Below are 19,069 nucleotides of genomic sequence, written 5' to 3'. Positions count from 1 at the left end.
TACTCTGACATCTGAGTATCGTCACCTTTCTATGTATTTTGCATAACTGGTCCTGCAACAAACACTGTGTGTAAGTTGGAGCAGTGAGTTGATTTGTTAGTGGGTGGGCCATTTACATATTTTATCAAATCCTTTGATCTTAACATGCTCCAGAGGAAGTTAGCCACGTTGCAATAAACAAAGTGAGCAAGCCTGATAAATCCAGAAAGTCTAAAGTTAGCTGGCTAACCCACTAATCTTACTTTATGAGACAGACCATATCTCATGGAACTCTTTTGTATTGCTACATAAACAAAAGGAACATTTCAAACACTATCACCATGGAAACTGCTTACATTGATTACAAAGATGCACCAGTGAACAGCAAAAGATCATAAGGTGCATCCCATCTAATCTCTGTAAGAATTAAATCTGCTTTTACTGTAAGTCTGAGATGAGATAATAAGGTTGATAAAAACAGGATATGATGCTACATGTACCGACATGCAAAAGAGAATGACTGAGCATCCTATGTAATAACAGGATATTGGGCTACATGTAAATGTATTAACACATGTGATGAAAGGTTCAGCAACCCACCCCCAACTGATTTAAAAAATAGAATATGAGAGGAAAGAGGAGGTAAAAAAGGACAGGAAAGAAGAAGGTTGAGGTTGAGGAGGGAGGATGAAAAAAAGCTCAATAAAAAACCACAGACTGTGCCCCTGGGGGAAATCCGAAGATTCCTCAGACTCCAGCAAAGATTTTGGGGATCACTGTCAACACCACACATCCAATGAATCCGCCACACACAAGAGTGTCAACACCTCACAAATATTCTGGCATATTCATGTTTTCCTTTATCTTCATTAAAGCTAGGAATGTGTGTCTTCATTAGTAACAATTAAGCCATGAGTGACAGGCAATTGATTTGACCTTTATTTATACAAGGTTGGCTGAGCATTGTTGCTCTTTTACCACAACACACTGTTTACAGTTACACTTAAAACTAACTAATATAAATAGACAGACACAAACCGAAGAAAGTAGATAGGAAATAATTAACATAAATAGTTAAAGTTTTACAGGCAGGTATGAGGCCATTATTATGTATGGCTTTGGAGTTACAGAGGGGTATAAAGTGTTTGGGTTTTTAAGTTGCTTTGCAGATCCTTTCATATAACCAGTGCACCAACAATACAGCAGTCCTTCCAGAGCATTAAAAGATACATAGCATACATACATAACACCATTATTATTATTTAAATAAACACCATTATTATTTTTTTATTATTGTGTCTCTCAGTAAAGGAAGACCAACTGACCTAATCATGAAAAATGCAGTGGTGGGTATTGTAATTATCTCCAGTAATGAAGAGTTTAATGGTAAACTGAGTCTAGGGGCCTAAAGGCAGAGGCAGGAGCTCGTCTATAGATATCAGAGAGAATCAGGAACTGAGAGGAAAACAACTTTCACAATTCTTTTCCTATAACTCAGAGGGAAACTGTTAAAAAAAAGTACATTTCTCATTGGGACAGATACTGAGGTATTTATATTCTGTGAACTTCTCAATAGTGAAACCAGTTGCAGTGGAGATATGCATATTACAGTAAAATATATATCTCTGGACATTGAGTACAGTATGAATTTTGTTGTATTTGCATTAAGTACCTTTATGGGTAATTAGTATCTAACAGTTAATTAAAGAGGAGTTGTAATTTCTCTATAACAAAAGAATTAGCAACACAGTCCAATAGTGTATCGTTCGCATAAAGATGAAAGAATCAAGCATGAAAGAAATGTAATTTACATAAATGTCCTAAATGTACAGTTTTCAGATTGGACTGTCCCTACGCCGGCACACTGACGTAAATATCATAGATCACTCTGAAACTATTTATAGGCATCCTTTCTGACTCCAAATAAGAATAAACTTTGTAACAGTAAACAATACTCAATTGTATCAAAAGCTTTTGATAAATCTATAAATATACTGGACAATATTCCTATTGTCTAAATCATTTGCAACTAAAGATCTAAGGTGGGGCTGGGATTGGTCCTAAAAGCAGACTAACGTGGAGTATTCCAAGAGGAATGCGTCCAGCTGTTATTGATTAGCAATTTCAGGATTCCAAGTGTCAGGTAAGACAACTTGGAAATTGGACAATAGTTATTATGGTCACTGCAATCTCCACTGAAAATGCATAAGGACCACATGAGCCAATTTCCATGACTATGACTATGCAAGATGTAATGGAAAGATCAATTATTAATGGCTATGACCTGTAATGATTGGTGCAATAGAAGGAAGAAGAAAGAATCCATGTTGTTTCACTCATCAGCTGGTGGCGAAAAGCTATTCACTGATAGAAACCCAGAGTTGGCTGTATGCATCTATTTGTTATTTGCAGCAGAAGACATTCTTACAACACCCTGCCAGCAACATCTGTTGAAAGCTGAACAGATATCATTCTCACTCAATGCTTAACAGCCGTCAGATTTACTAAGGCTGGAGGTGAAGAGGTGGTGGCTTTATTTGTTTTAATTGGACTGCCTTTCAGTATTGTTAAATTCATTTAAAATGTGTAAGTTCAAGCATAACGAGCAAATAAATGTAATAGTCACTGTCGTTTACTGGACTCACAGACATCAGATCGTTTGCCTCTTTCATCAGTTTGGTATCTTGACAGATGGTGGGGCTGATAAACATGAGCAATCTGTGCAAAGGTTACTGATGTTACAGGAAAGAAATCTGTTCGATAACCTGTAATTAATCTTTGGCAAATGTACAAATCTTCTTGATCAGTTTCAGTAATAAACCACACCTTGTGGATTTATATTCAAGTGGAGGTAGATGACGAAGGTATCAACCACATTTTCTCATGTCCAATACCTGCTGTGCATGTATTATATGTAATGTATTGGAAACGGTCAGTGCTGTGAATGAGTTATTGGCCAGATTACAGACTGTCTGTTTGACACCAGATGATAATATTGCAGTGTGTGCTACAGATGAGACAGAGAGGTGTGACTGTGAGTGACAATTAATATGATCTGAAGAACGACATAAATCACCGGCACCGTAATGACAAAGCTGCTTTGCTGTTGCCCTCAGTTACTGCATGGCTGTTAATGGTAACACACACAGAGATCCATTCTTCTGTCTCAACCTTGCAGCAAACGGTTAAAGCGTCTGTGGCATGCACGGAAACACACACACACACGCTCACAAAAAACACAGTGAAAATGAAATTACCTGAGATAGTGATCTGATCTGAGAGAGGCGTGTAATTATAAGAGTCACAACCTCAATTGTAAATCTAGCTGCATTCCTGTGGAGTAATTTATATAGCTCTCTCACACACATACACACACACACACACCTGAGGCTTATACCTGTACCTCTTGTACCAGATGTGGAAGCGATATGCTGTGGTTTGGATAGGTTTGGAAAAACTGCACTTAGTCTCACTTTCTCTATCTTTCATATTCCTCTTCACCCCGGACAATTCTTTCGCTGTGTTTTAACAGCATTTCCCTGACTCTGTGAAGCATTAATGCCTGATGTAAAACAGATTTTAATGCATTGAAAATGCACACAATACATCAAAACATGGGGTGTGGCATGTCTTCAGTGGAGGAAACAGAGTTAATGTCTTGTTACATAGGATGGTGATAAGATGCTTCCCTCTTCTGGAGTAAATCAGCTATTACAGCTCTAACTGGCTACATAAAGAGAACAGTTAAGTCAGTCTAAATAGCTGCAAAACACATATATTTAAAAATGTTTAACTGTAACTGTTTAACTGTAATTATTACAGCACAGTTACGCAATATCAATTCATTCTCATACCGCCATACTCAAGGGTTCAGAGACATAATCAACGCTCCACTGCATATCACACACTCTGGATTTAATTTGTACCATTTGCCCCCCCTGCTTGATTTAAATCATTCATAAGGGGAGAAATGGCTGCTGTAAATTAGCTACAGATGGAGGCTGTGACATTAAGCGAGAAAGGATGGATAGGAAGCTGCTCAGTACAGCTGTGACTGAGCTGTGAATGATTAAATGTCATTGTATGATGTCAATTTCTTTTTATATTATGTAGAACAGGTATATTGAGTTTGAGAGCTATTGTGTCTATACTGTGATGGAAAAGCACACACAATGTTGAAGATGGTGATGTTTGGATGATGTGCTTGTAATACAAGTGTGGATTGTATTTGTAGTGTGATGTATATGGCCTGATGTCCTATTGAGATTATTTTTGTATGTGATTTTCGCTGACAAAATAAAAGCCTTGTACCTACCACATGATGTGATTTTAATGGTTATTCTAATAACAGTTTTACCTGAATGTGTATATCATAATGACCCACTTTCATCTTACTCTGTGCTCTGCTCTGTGTGTACTTGAGTGTCCCATTAGTGTAGGTGGATATGGTAGATTGGCCAGGAGTGACTGGAGGGCAGTCTGCTGCCAATTGGGTCCTGCCATCGCCTCAGTTTATATATGGCCTAGTCTGAGTTGGCAGTGGATAGCAGTGTTTACTCATGGGTCTCCAAATTGTTCAAGGTTACTCACTGGAGACTATGACCTCAAGTTGTTGAATGTTGTAAATATTGCAAACAGATTGTAGTTGTAAAGTGTTCTTATATTTCCTTGGAAGCAGCAGTAGTGGACTGCGTTTTTCTTTTGTACACCTTTCTCCTGTTTCTTTTGGCATGAAATGTAAGAGGTATTTTAGTTCTTTCACCTTAAAATAATTTTTTTGTTTGTTTGTTTGTTTCAGCACGAGTGCATTCTGATGATAAAATATCCTGAAAGATGCTATTTAAGATGCCCTTAGGAATAACTGTTTCAGCTACAGTATTCTATTGTGGCGTGGCTTGACTTGGGGACTGGAGAGGAAATGACCCCTACAGTTACACATGCTGGACCCTTCTTCCCCTAAACAGGGGCCTAACCATCTTCAGCGTCATGCTAGCTCATAACCTAGAAGAGAGAAGAGAGCTAATAATCTGCTCTCCTCTACTTTATCATGCACTCTCAGACTTTTTCATTATTCTGTGTTTTGCCGTCTATCTCTCTTTTTCTCACATGCACACACTCTCACCAACACAGACATTTGTAAGTGAAGTGGGTCAGAGGGCGGAGGAGATGAATGGAGGTCTGAATAGAAGGATGGAGAGATGAATGGATGGCTGAATTAATGAATGAATGGGTGGATGGATAGATGCAAGAGAGAAGAAGATGTAAAGAGTAAAGAGGTCAGAGAGGCACAGACTGGCTGAACTCCAACACAGGCAGAGTGTTACACCTCTTCTGTTCCTCTAAGTAAAACTTCACCCTAGAACACACTTCACAGATAATGACAGTCTGAGGATTTCTGAATATTTTACTTACAGTCTTGTTATTGTTCACAAACCTGTCACAGACAACATTACAAGGAAAGAAGGTTTGGGGTGGATTGGGCCAGGTAAAATGGCCTGAATGTAGGTAGGGAAGGAAATCAAAATTGTAATTACATGACCTGTATTAATTCTATGTAATACAAAATGTTTAAAACATAATGACAAACATTAAAGCTTTTTTTTGGATGTTTAAGATGTAACATGCAGGTTTTCTCAAAGGTTTTGCTACTACATATGATCAAAGATGTGGCTTTAACATTAGAAGAAAGATGAGAGGGCAAGAGCAGGTATTTTGTCAAGAATGTTCATTCCGCAACTTTTACGACAAGTGACCTACTACTTTGAAACACAACATTGCACTTCTACGTAAAAGACTATACTTTTCTTTAGAAACTGATCTGGCACATCAGGCCACTTGTTATGTTAGCTAAACTACAGCTTTTCTTTATTGCAAAGACAATCCCTTGTTTAATACATACTGTCACTTGACAATACCATCTCATTAACAATTTAATCCACAATCACAAGTCATTTCTCAATAATATCCCTTCTGGTTCTTTAAGGCTCCGATTTTATCCAGTTTTTCCAGTTTAAGTACCTTAATTCTTTGACTTAAGGCAAAGTTTACTACAAGACAGTCATTTTAGTTGAGTAATGTTCAGGAAAAATGTTCACTATTCTTTGTGTGGCAATTACGGTAATCACAGTTCAGTGATACTTAAAATAATTAATCAAATAATAAAATAATTCTGATGGCTGTTGAAACATATTATACTGAATGCTGCTATATTCTGCCATTATGTCAGCCACACTATAAGATGTTAATTAATTTATTTAATCAACTAGAATAATTGAGACATCATACAGGGTGTAATAATCTGCATTTCTTAAACGCAAAATAATATACATTAGTATATACATTTATACATTAGAAACTCTGGTAATATACATTAGTGTATATAACAAAATGTATAACTGTAATGGCCAATGAATGTTTGATGAATGCCAATGATGAATGTTTTTTTTACAATTAAATATTTTTAATCCTAAATTGGTCCTTTTGAACTAAACCATATATTTAAAGGGGGTCCTGTCCCCCTCTTCTTAAAATATAGGCAGAGACAAAGAAATGGCAGAGCCATTAAATACAAGATTTACTGGCCTTCACTGTAGCACTGATGGTGACAAAGCAAAGCAAAGTATTTGTGTGTGTGTGTGTGTGTGTGTATGTGTGTGTGTGTTTGTTTGTGTAGGATGTCCTTGCAAGGCTACATGGCCTGTTTCATATGGTTGAAAGACCATTAATGAAAAAATTTCATCAACCTCCATCACAGCAACTGATTCCCTACTGAGATGGATAGAACTTAATGTGTGTGTGTGTGTGTGTGTGTGTGTGTGTGTGTGTTTGTACAGCTATCTTTGTGAGGACCACCTAGAGTTATTAACCTTTGGAGTGAGGACCATTTTGCAAAGTGAGGACATTTAGGCCGGTCCTCACTTTATTTTCACTGTAATGGCCTCCAGAGGCCGTTTATGTGTTTCTCTCAAAGTTTCAGAGAGGTCCTCAGAAAAGTGCCAAACTGAGAATAAATGTCTATCTACACGTGTGTGTACATAATCTGAATACACACACGTTTTGCTCTCTATCGCCCCTATTGACATTGCTGATTTATTGCACCGAGCAACTTAAACTACAGAAAGACTAGAAAAAAGGCAGTCACAAGGTTTTATTAGTTAAAATGAAATACAGTATATGAAATTTTATTCTGGTTAATTTAATCTACTTTTGTGTTATACTTTTAAGATATTTAACAAAGTTATAATTTGTTTTAATCACTCATAACATTACATTTACAGTGGAAAGGGTTCTTAGACCCTACCTGAAAACTAATTTAAATGTAAACTGCTCAAGTTTTTAAATTCCAAATTGACTTTTTCTTCATGTTTAGCTACTTGTGAGTAATGTGTGTTGTGTAATGGCCTGTCAGACCACAGTTTTAACACTCTGCATACAGTATTTGGATGGTTTAAATTCCAATAGCAAGTAACTACTGATTTTGTCAGATGAAACTGGGTGTTAGTAAATTTTACACATTCAAAGCATCTGTCTGCTAAGATAAAGATAACTAAAGCTCTCCAAACTATTTACTTTTGAGTGTATGTACACATGCATACTGACAGCATAAATGATGCAAACACTGGAAGCAAATTTCCAGAAGAAAACCAATTGATGATATATTGAATTATTACAGAGACTTAGTTCCAGCTGAATACCTCAACATTTATGTAGGTAAACTACTTATTTCCTGGTGCACAGAAGTTTCATCACTTAATGTGGTGGTGGTTTAGAGATTACAAAGGAAGCTAAGGTAGCTAAGTTAACTTAAGTGCTAGCTGCACACACACAAGCTAAAATGACTTTCTGCCTTTTCCTCCTCAGTTTAGGCCTGCTATTGTTAGCTACACTAGCAGCGTAGCTCTAGGGATGGCAGTGTCAGTCAGTGGGTCGACCACTTTGGTCCAGACTGAAATATCTCAAAAACTATTGGATGGATTGTGATGAATTGTGGTTCATTTCATGTTTCCCTCAGGGTGAATTGTAATTACATTATGATCCTCTGACTTTTCATCTAGTGCCATAATGCCATAATAATAAATGTCATAACTGAATAAATGACAATAATTTGTGTTTAGGGCTAATTAGCAAATGTTAATGCTAAATGTAAATGCTAATTAGCACACTAACATGGAAAACTAAGATGTTGAACATGGTAAACATTACACTTGCTAAACATCAGCAAGTTAGCATTGTCATTATGAACATGATAGCATGCTGATGTTAGCATAGCCTAAGTCTTAATCTTGTTATCTGATACTAAATGTGTTACATAAGATGTTTTCCCTACCATGTTTTTGAATAGTGCTTTCACAGATATTGTTGCTGTGTTTAAAAAATAAATTTTGCTATCTTCTGATAACCTATTATTGATTAAAACACACATACAATGCATGATGAAAGCACATGCAGCTTTACTTCTCACAGTAGCTACAGTATAGCTACATTGTTCTGTATCTACAGATACAGAACAATGTTTGATGGGTCTGATGTTCAGGAGGCCGCTGGAGTGAGTGGAAACTCAACCTGTAGTTGGACAGTTGTGGCATCACTTTGGACAGCCAGTCACAGACCTTGCCTCCAGGGTGCCTCACTGTCCTGCCTGGTGTTCCTGGCTAGGCTACTGAATGGGGCTAGCTAGCAGGCCTCAGACTCTGACAAACTGTGGCAGCCACTGAGCCCCCTCCACAGCTATATCATGTGGCTGGATAGCTTCGTCACATGAACATGGCAACTTTCTGTCTGCCATATGGATGTTAGACACTTTGAGGAAGAGCCACTCCCTGGTTAAGTGTTAACTGAAGGTAGTGTAGTGTTGGGATGCCTACACAGTCACCAAAGTAAAATTAAATTCATATCACTTTGCTATTTAGCTAACTCAGTGAGCTCATGTAATAGGATCCTTACTACTAATTTCTAAACACTTCAAAGCTGCATTAGCAAACAAAGAACACAAGAAAAATGAATATCATGTGTTTTGTGTTATCACTTCATCCTTATTGTCAACAGCAACGTTAAATGAGTAAGTAAACTCAAATCTGTAGAACTGAGGGTCAGCATGTGATTAAGAATACTGTGGAAGATTTAGAAAAAAGGCTAGTGAACAGAGAATCATAACACTTTAATTAAGTATTCATTCGAATATAAAGCATCAAAGTTAGTCATCCATTTTTACTCACCTTTTATTATTATTATTATTTCATTTTAACTGTAATTTTTTGAAGCTGTCGCAGTGAACTGGACTGCATACACTGAAGGGTGTTAATGTTTGGTCCCTCATGTTTGATATACATCTGTGGTGGCAAATAACTAGTTACATTTAATCAAATACTGTACCTAGGTACAATTTTGAGGTACTTTAATTGAGTATTTCAATTTGTACTTTAATGTACTACATTACATTTCAGAGGGGAATATTGTTTTTACTCCACTAAATTTTCTTTGATAACCCTGTTACTTTGCAAATTCAGATTAATGATACCAAATATAATCACCAAATAAATTATGATGCATTATTACAGGTTAATATAAGTCTTTATTGATCCTTCAGGGCAGCAAATAATGTAATCTAAAAGAGCTCCACCTTTACCAGCAACATTAAAGTGATGAACACATTAATGCATAATTACAATCCAATAATTTAATATAGATTATTCTGAAATGGGCCATTTTACTCCTTTTATTTTTAAGGTGTACTTTTACTTTTGGTACTTTAAATAAATTCTGATACTTGTATTTTTACTTAAGTAAAAACTTTTGATTTTAAGCACTGTAGTAGTACTGTAGTAGTACTTGTACTGATAAATGTGGTAATTGCTTTATTTTCAACATTCTAGCCTGTAAAACAGGCCTGTGTGTGAGTTGAGAAGTGGAGAATATTGTGGTGCACTGGCAGCCTTCAGCTCAGGCTTAATTGATGGCCCATCAAGGGGAGGGGCTCCCCCCCCTCACCTGCACTTGCTCTGCTGCCTACAGAGCGTGTTACGTGCCCTTCCCCCACCTTTCAATTCAGAGCGACCTGCAGTCTGGAGTTTTGGACAAACGCGGCAGGACCCTGAGAGATTTAGAAGAAGAATTGAGAGACTCAAACTTCACCATAGCAGATGCGAAAGGAGGCTTTTCCAGACAGCTTCAGTGCAGGTAAGATTTTATGATGTCTTGCTCTTGAGTTTTGCTTCCACATGTCAGCTAACTGTACAATATTATTTTGCCAGGATGAAACTTATTACACTACAGTAATTGTCAAATAAAGCCAAGTTATAGTATATTTTAGGTAGAAATTGTGTATTTTTGTATATGTGAACTTAATTCTGACCGTAGGAGTTCCTAACAAGCGAATTAACTCGTGCGCCACTAATGATAGACGCATTAAGATTCCACCAGCTTCTCTGAAAATATAGCAGGTGGCCAAATGTAAGTTATAACCTTCATTTAAAGATAACCATTTTAAGCATTTTTAAACGTAGACTGTAACCATTTTTCTCAGTTTGTGGAAATAACTTTAAATGCCTGTGTTTTTGTGGTGTTTTCATGTTGTTTCCTTAAGTATCCCTTTTAATAATGTGTGTGAAATTTTGGGACATTTCACTGTGTATTGATAACTGTGGAAAAGAGTTAGAATGCAACGATTGTGGCAGTAAAGTTTAGCTTCAACTGTGAACTAAACACTTAAGTTGAAATGCAGTTTAAAGATGCCATCAGCCTGAGAAAAGTCACTGAAATAGATGTAATCTATTACTAAGTAACTAGTAACAGTACTTTTTTTAATTTGATCCCAAAACAGCTCTGCTCTCATGGCTTGCTGCGTGAATAATTCATAATTTATCAGCTACTGTTAAATAGATTTTTTTTTTTTTTACCATTCCTGTTGCTTCTCTCACTCCCACCTCTGTGACTGTCCACCCAGTTAACACAGTTGACAGGATATTTTAAAGGGAAACTGGCATCCTGGCACAGAGATGACCAACAGTTGCCAGCATTAAAAAACAAAACAAAACACTTGAACACTTTTTTGGGTACACATAATACAATACAACTGTGCTGCCATAAAGTCGCTTCTGTATAAATATGTTTCTTTTTTAACACTGTCAAAAATGTGTTAACTAAATTATATGTTGTAGCACTGAGCATAGTTAGTGATGGTGTTGTACTGGACATGTTTCTGGTTTTTAATATTCTTACCCCCTTTGTAGTAGGGAGGACAAAAACAAACACTTCTCAATATAATGCAGTCCAATACAACATCACCTTTTAACTATGATTTCAGTGATAAACAAGAATTGAATTGACAGACTATGACAAGAACAACTTAACATGAGCTTTGTAAAGGTAGAGTTTATGGCATGGTTGTGCTAAACTACATTAGACTGCACAGGTGTAATACAGTGGCTGCTGAGTGTATATATCAGTATCTGGAAACAAAGCACAAATAGCACATTGCCTGGTGGGAGACTTGAGATGTCTGGGAATGCATGTTATTAATACAGACCAAACTCACTAAATGCAAATATACAGACTCCAGTGTGTGGACTGTAACTTCATGTACTTATGACAGGGTGCCCAATTCAGTTTTTAACATTGTCTTTTATACATTAGATATATGAATGCCCTTTTAAATGTACTATATAAGTAATATATGAAATGTCTTCTCACTTGAAAAGATGAAAGCAGCACTAAAGCATCACTGTCCAGCTGTACTTGACTGGAATTTTTTTGTTGAAACTGTTTCAGACAATAACAGGAAATAATCTTCCATCTTCTCTTTCATGTTAGGTCCAGAAGGCGATGGCTGTGATGCCAACACAGGTATGTTACAGAATCTTTCCTCTATCCTGATACAGACTTTTCACTTTCCTGGAATAGTTGGCAGTAGTTGTAATTCAATGTTAAAGGAGGAATTCTAATATAAAACTAATAACGTAAACTGAGGACATATAATACACACAAGGTTCTACATCTTGAGTCCTTTAGAAGTTTAGAGATGACAAAAAGAATCAATTCTTATCCATCATGATTCTCTTTAGAAATGTGACTCTCTGTAGAAAGTACTTAATCTGATCGTAGAAAAGGTTTCAGTCGTAGTCATCTGGACACTGTTTTCAGAATCAAGACATTTCGGCTCCCATCCGGAAGTCATTCTCAATTGTGAAAAAATGGGACGGGAACTAGAAATGAATCTTGATTCTGAAAACAGTATCCAGATGACTACGACTGAAACCTTTTCTACGATAGAACACTCCTGGACGAATGAGGGACTACACCGTCTTACTTAATCTGATTTATGTTGTTTTCTGAAGTTCAGGCTGCTAGTTAAATAGACTGATATCATGTCAGGTCAGCTACAGTTATGTAATCTACAGTGGATGTTGTTGTTATACTGAGCATGAAACTTTTGCATGAGTTTCTTATCAGTGTCTGCTCGTTGTGTACTCACAGAGAGTAGCTGATTAAATCAAATTCATATTAAAGTAGAGTCCCGAGCAGTATCTGCAACTTTTTTGACTGTGCCGAGGCCAAGGTGTCAGCGGGACTGTAGCCAGTCTGTTGCTGGGTCTTGTCTAATTGCATACATGTAGAGATGATGCATTACTTCGTCTCTCAGAGGCATTTAAGGTGTGAAAATAAGTGGATTCTGTTCAAAGATGTCAGCTGCCACCGATTTATTAGTCTAGAGGGTGCAAATTTACCTTTTTTGTCCACTGGCCAAATGGCTAAGGAATGTTAAAATTTTGCCAGTCACTCAATAGATTACCATTGTTTTTTGGCTGGTAAGGGAAGCAAATCTACCAGCCATTTGCATGTTTTATCAGCATTTGGCTGGTGCTAATTTTGTGCCCCGTTAAGTCAAGATTCAATTAAACTCTTTACCAGGATAATCCACTCTGCATCAGTACTGTATATATTATAAACAAACATATTATCAGAACAAAAGACTAATTTGTCTTATTGAATTTTAGAAGTAAACATGCCATGCTTTGTCAGTGTCAGTTTGTGTATTTCGGCGTATTAAGTCAAATGGAAATTATGAATGTAGTCTTACATAAAGTAAAAGTATGGAAATCAAAAAAGTATCACACTGTTTTATTATAATACACTTTTACAATAGTGTAGTCCATCTATAAGATAATGATGGTAAAGTGACTCTTTAAAGTTGTACGTGATTGTTGATGTGATGACTGGAAATTGCCTGAAAGCGCTCATGCTATTTTACTTTCACACGATTTTTCTAATGATGATTATGCTTTTTGCTTACAGTTGGACTATATCCATGAGGAGCCAGAGTGGGATTCCTTTGGATCCGAATTATATAGCCATACAGGATCGGACCTAGAGTACAAGCCAACTCACACTGCATCATCATCCAGTGATGAGGAAGATTTGAAAAGCCGAGACAAACACAAGAACCTCAGAACTTATGTGAAAAGACAAAAAAAACAAAAGACGAACAAAACAAAATCAACTGTGACCATAAAAACTTGTACAAAAGGGAAGATGGCAAACGAGCACGCGACAAAAGACATTATTGTCTCTACTGTGGCCAGTCAGACTTAAAGATGGCGAGACATTTGCAGAGAAATCATATGGAGATCCAGGATGTAGCATATGCCTTTAGCTTTCCTTCAGGATCAAAAGACAGAAAAGTTCTTTTGGAACAACTGCGAAATAAAGGAGATTTCAAGCACAATACCAAAGTCCTGGAAAAGGCAGAGGACAAATAGTGACATGGAGGCAGCCCTCTGATGAAGTTTCTGTTAAGGATTATTTGCCTTGCCAATATTGCTATGGAATGTTTGCTAAAAAGGTTTTGAGAAAACATCATTGCACATGCAGAAGTAAAACATCATGTGTAACAGAAGACAAAAAGACAAGAAAAAGAGTACAAAGTCTTGCTGCACGCGTGCTTCCAATAGCATCTAACGCCAGTGGACGTCAGGATGTCATTACCAAAAATGTGATGGCTCTGTGGAACCATCTCAGGATGGTGGAAGATAAAGCAAAGGGGGAACTGACACAACAGATTTTAACAGCATACAGGGAGTTAAACGAGACAGTTCTGGTGCAGGTCATTGTCTTTAACAAGCGGCATGAAAGGCAAGCATCACGCTTGACTCTTGAGACGTATGAGAAAGCAAGCACAAATCATGTAAATGAGGACATTTATGAAACCCTGTCACCATTAGAGAGAGAGCTGAGCAAGCTACTAACCCGCATAGAGGTCTGGAGAAAAAGAGGTGGGAAGGTAGCTGTTTTCTTGACTGAGAGAATGAAGGAATCAATCAATTTGTTGATTGAAAGGAGAGAGGAAGCTGGAATACCTGCTGAAAATCCTTATCTCTTTGCAAGACCTGGTGCGATGACAAAGTTACGGGGATGTGATTGTCTGCGGAAATATGCAGAGGAAAGCAAAGCAGAAAACCCTGAACTCCTGAGATCAACCAAATTAAGAAAACAGGTTGCCACATGCTGCCAACTCCTGGATCTCAGCGAACAAGAGCTGGAACAAGTTACAAGGTTCATGGGACATGACATCAGAGTTCACCTTGACTTTTACCGACAGACTTACAAAACCTTTCAAATTGCCAAGATAAGTAAACTTCTGTTTGCAATGGAGCGAGGCCTCAACCTCAACACAATTGATCTTTCTGTCTGTGGTATGTACGCACTGTAACTGACCTTGTTTTGTCCTGTTCTGTTTCATTGTCGTTGCATAAACAGTATTCTCCTAAGTGTAGTCAAACATCCAAGCATTTCCATGGAGAAAGCCATTTACTTTTTATCTGTACAATCTATTATAGCTGGACAATATCAATCTCATTTAATAGAAATTCGCTTTCAGGCAAACCATAGAGACGTACAGTCACACCTTTTACAAAATTAGCGTTAGTGTTACTGTTACACCTCATACTGCTAACTGAAGTAGGATATTTTTAGAAAATGTTTCTGACTCTAGTAAATGAGGTGAAATATGCTAAACAACAAAAAGAAAATAAAGAAATTTAAAGGAAAGTAAATGCTTGCATGAGCAAAGAAGGGCTTGGCTGTGTAATTTATGCATAGTATGGTGAAAATAGTGTTAGGTTAACAACTGATCCATACTGTCCAGTGACATGAACAGATCAAGAGAGGATTTGTACAATCTTTTTTATGGAGCTCTTTTAATCAGCAGTAGTCTTTGTACTTGAGGATATTTTGACCACTGAGTACTAATATTTGATCATTGTTATCTTTACAGCTGAAAGTCACACGTGGACTTCTGTGACTGTCCCACAGAGGGAAAGGAAACGCGGCAGAGAGGTTGTTGAAGGTGCGTATTTAAGAATTAGGATGCTGTCTGTGTTAAACCTGTCAATATTATAGCTGCAATTATTAGTCGATTCAACATTTAATCTGCAGCCATTTTGATATAATTTAATCTTTTAGTGATTCTTAAAGCAAAAATGCTTTACACATTTGCTGATTCCAGCTACTTAAATGTGATGATTGGGTGCTCTTTTTTATGCAGTTGTAAACTGAATATCTTTGAGTTATAATCTACACTCCTGCACTGCATAGTATGAGGTGTCACTTTTTGTTTGCTATTGTTTTTCAGATGGAGGTTCTGACCTCTTCTCCCCGAAAAACAGATATGACCAGGGCAGTGAGGATGGGGACTCAGATATGGAGGGTAAGTTAGGGACTGTACGAAAATTATTGGGTTAGGAAGGATATTTAATTGTATTAAAAAGGTTGTCCTGGGAACCTTTTGTCTTAAAAAGAATCAATACCTTTCCTAGTATCTCAAAATAATAGGCTCATTTAATGCCAAACTTATCAAAATGCTGAATATTCCATCCAAAACTAAACTAACGTCCAGACTAAATAAATAGTTATTACAGCGTCTGAATGAGTGCACTAAGCACAGGTGGCTTTGTGGCAGCTGATAGATGTAGATGATAGTTTTGTGCACAGTCAGTTTGGTTTCAGTTATCTTATGATGTAAATACAGTCCAGAGTGCTGCTACAGGCAAGTGAAAAGTGTTGCTCGACTGGAGAGATGCCGTCACCAATACCTATAGAGAACCGTGTCTAATCGGTTTCTAGAAACTGACATATTAGTCATACCAACGAGGAAAATTACACGATGAAGAGAGGTTTGCTGTCCTCTGCATATGGCCAAATGCTCCTTTATGACCTGGGCGCACAAAAGCCATTTTTTAAATGGCTATGATAAACCTAGCAATGTCCTCAAAAATGTGTAGTGAACTTTCCAAACTTCCAGTCTTGCCTCATCTCATACCAGTAATGCCAAGTCGGTCTACTACTGGGTCCATACAATCTCTATTTCCATTTATCAGTGATTAAAAAAAAAGAAAAAAAAGAAAAGCCAACTACTAACTAAAAGCAGGGCAAGAAGACGCAAAATTCAATCAAACTGCTGAAACTCTGACAGCCGGTCAAAATAACACTGCTATCTTATAATCTTCACGTGTGGCGTTGGCCTATAGTTTATGTTTCACCATGGCAACAGGTATAAAAAGGCAGAGTCTCCATTTTAATCCAGTGGACGTAGAGATATTAATGCATGTATATGCAGACTGTGCACGTTTAGCTTTAAAAAAAAGTCATCCTGAGTCAGAGCGGGAAAAGTGTCAGTAATTTAACACAATAAAGTTTTATTCAGTGTTGTCCATTAATTCATCGTTTACCAGACTTAGGTTTCCTTAATGGTGATGAAGTGGTGGAATCTGACTGTGCGTTGTGCTGTAGTCTACTTTACATTTTAAATATATTAGTTCAGCTTTAATCTTATGGGGACAGAGTACAGGGGCCAGCAGCTGAAAAATAGAGTTGAGGATTTAAATAATATATTGCTCAAAGACAGAGAGACAAGACTGTCAGCTCACCATCTGATCCAGTAAAAAAGGGTTTGGTGGCTCTTGAAAAGGCATTGATGTTAAAATACAGTAGATTTACAGTTTTTGAAATCTTCTTGGATCAACAGCATTCAGCTTTATTTCAGCTACTTCAACAAATGTAGTGAATTTAAACAGTCAGTGAAATACTGTTAAACACGTTCAGACTAAACGCAGCCTGTTTAAAAAATAAACTCACTTTCTACCTACATCCTGCAGCTGGGGATGGGACTTCAGATATGGATGGTGAGTTAAATGGCTTTCATGAGGACAGTTTATTGTACAGTGCAAAGTCAAGCTGTACACAACCCCTGCCTTTTGCTAAAAGATCCTACTAGTTGTTTTTCCTACTTCCGCACATATAAAAGACACATAGGTTTGAGGTTACACTGACTAACAGGAATTAATATTTGTCTGTTACTGTTGTAGATCAGAGCGCAGGACCAAGCCTGGCCAAAAGGCTTCCACAGAAGAAAAGAGGCAAAAAGAAGGCAAGCGGTGAAAGACAGAGGTAAGTTCTTTAAAATTGGGCGAAAAATGCATAGACTTCAAAGCTAAAGTTAGGTGCTTTCTGTGACTGTGTGCCAGCTATGCATGAGCTGAGTCAAGAAATCTACATTGTGGTCTAAGTACTGAATGTTAAAGAATCTACATTTTTTCTGTCATCTGTAGAGGCCATGGAGTGAAGCAGAGAGGACTGCTGTCAGCAAACAGTTGGGAAAGTTTATGGCATTACGGCGGGTTCCAGGTAAAGAGAACTGCATCAAATGCATAACACAAGAGAAACACTTGGATCAAAGATCCTGGAAGGATGTTAAAAACTTTTCATATAACAAAATTGTGACTCTTAATCGAAGATCGCTGTCACGGAAACTTCAGTTCTGAAGACGTCATTTTGCATTATAATTCAATGTTCTATTTTTAATGTCTGGTTGAGCCAGTTGTTGGCATGTTTGAACGTTGTTAGTTTTCTAATGCTGTTTGGTTGTGGAATGTAACTAAGCACATATGCTCTAGTACTGTACTTGCTGATATAGTTTAAATTCAAGGTACTTTTCAAGGTATTTTATGCAAATTTATACTTCGACACCATAGACAAATCTAGTGAAGTAAAAAGTACAATATTTGCCTGACAGCTTTAGCTACTGTGCAGATTACAATTTGTTATGTGTTGATTTTGAATGAATTTTTCTGATAAACTGGAGGATAAAGCGTTTTTCTGAGCAGCAGTAGTAGTAGCAGCAGCAGCAGTAACTAACAATTACCATAACCATTTTTCTTCAGAATGAGTACTTTTACCTTTGATACATTACGTACATTTTGCTTATAATATTTACATTTACTTAACGTTTTGAATGAAATGTGATATTAGTACTTTTTCTTAAGTTTTAAGGATCTGAATACTTCTTCCACCATTGTTGGTTTGTGCAGATCGTGAGTTGTGTCTCAGTTAACAAATCAAAATAAATCTAGTTGTGTACACTGGAGATGGCATTCATTGCAGCTTTATTGGAAGTTGTATGATACTGATGTTTATTGCTAAAGTTTGGTTCACTTTGGTAAAGCAGTAATTGTGTTTTAAAAGTACTGTATCTGTATTTTTGTACAGCAGTCTAATCAATGGTCACAACATTAATTTTAGAACACTTCAAGAATGATTTATTAAATTATTTGTCTGTACTAAAACATAAAATTGTAGGAAAGAATAACTACAAGCTAAAGACAGAAGGTAGTTAAACTAGTCTATTCTGAAACGAACCCAATAGCGCCCGTGTGTGTGTGTGTGTGTGTGTGTGTGTGTGTGTGTGTGTGTTTGTGTGTGTTGAGATAGGGCTGTGTGCAGTGAGATGTCAGATGAGCACAATCATCCCATATTTTGTGTGTATTGCAGGGTGTGTGTTGGTTTATGTGTAAGTTGGCATGTGTGTAGAAATGTGTGTGTTGGAGTGGGTTTGTGAGTGCGTCTGTGAATGTGTGTATGTTGGTACGTGTGTGTGTGTGTGTGTGTGTGTGTGTGTGTGTGTGTGTGTGTGTGTGTGTGTCCATTTGTCTTGTTACCAGTTTAAGCTGCCAATGTAATCACCATGAGAAAGACTCTGGAAACGAACTCTCTAACCTTCACAACCCCGTCAACCCCCCACCCTGGCAACTATTAGGAGCCA

The 19,069-nt window shown here is 37.2% G+C and overlaps 2 protein-coding genes and 1 long non-coding RNA gene across 5 annotated transcripts in view; 2 read left to right on the top strand and 1 right to left on the bottom strand.

The window, feature by feature from the left end:
• Positions 1-19,069, bottom strand: part of LOC122877688 (glypican-5-like) — a 61,916-nt gene that overhangs the window by 30,196 nt on the left and 12,651 nt on the right. The window lies entirely within an intron of this gene.
• On the top strand, positions 10,072-13,495 carry LOC122877692. Its single transcript, XR_006378305.1, has 3 exons — positions 10,072-10,155; positions 11,788-11,820; positions 13,270-13,495. It is a non-coding gene; the product is annotated as an uncharacterized LOC122877692 (long non-coding RNA).
• Positions 13,503-18,670, top strand: LOC122877691. Of its 2 annotated transcripts, XM_044199585.1 has the most exons (5): positions 13,503-14,666; positions 15,248-15,319; positions 15,605-15,679; positions 17,337-17,418; positions 17,580-18,670. In XM_044199585.1, exons 1-5 carry the CDS (start codon positions 13,802-13,804, stop codon positions 17,680-17,682), a joined length of 1,197 nt encoding a protein of 398 aa, XP_044055520.1. In that variant the 5' UTR covers positions 13,503-13,801; the 3' UTR covers positions 17,683-18,670. The 2 variants fall into 2 exon arrangements, with proteins under 2 accessions (XP_044055520.1, XP_044055521.1); XM_044199586.1 differs by lacking the exon at positions 17,337-17,418.

Source organism: Siniperca chuatsi, linkage group LG6 (assembly GCF_020085105.1).
Source record: "Siniperca chuatsi isolate FFG_IHB_CAS linkage group LG6, ASM2008510v1, whole genome shotgun sequence".
In the NCBI taxonomy this organism is placed as follows: domain Eukaryota; kingdom Metazoa; phylum Chordata; class Actinopteri; order Centrarchiformes; family Sinipercidae; genus Siniperca; species Siniperca chuatsi.
Note: the sequence above shows the minus strand (reverse complement) of the source record. Positions and strands in the feature narration are given on the sequence as shown.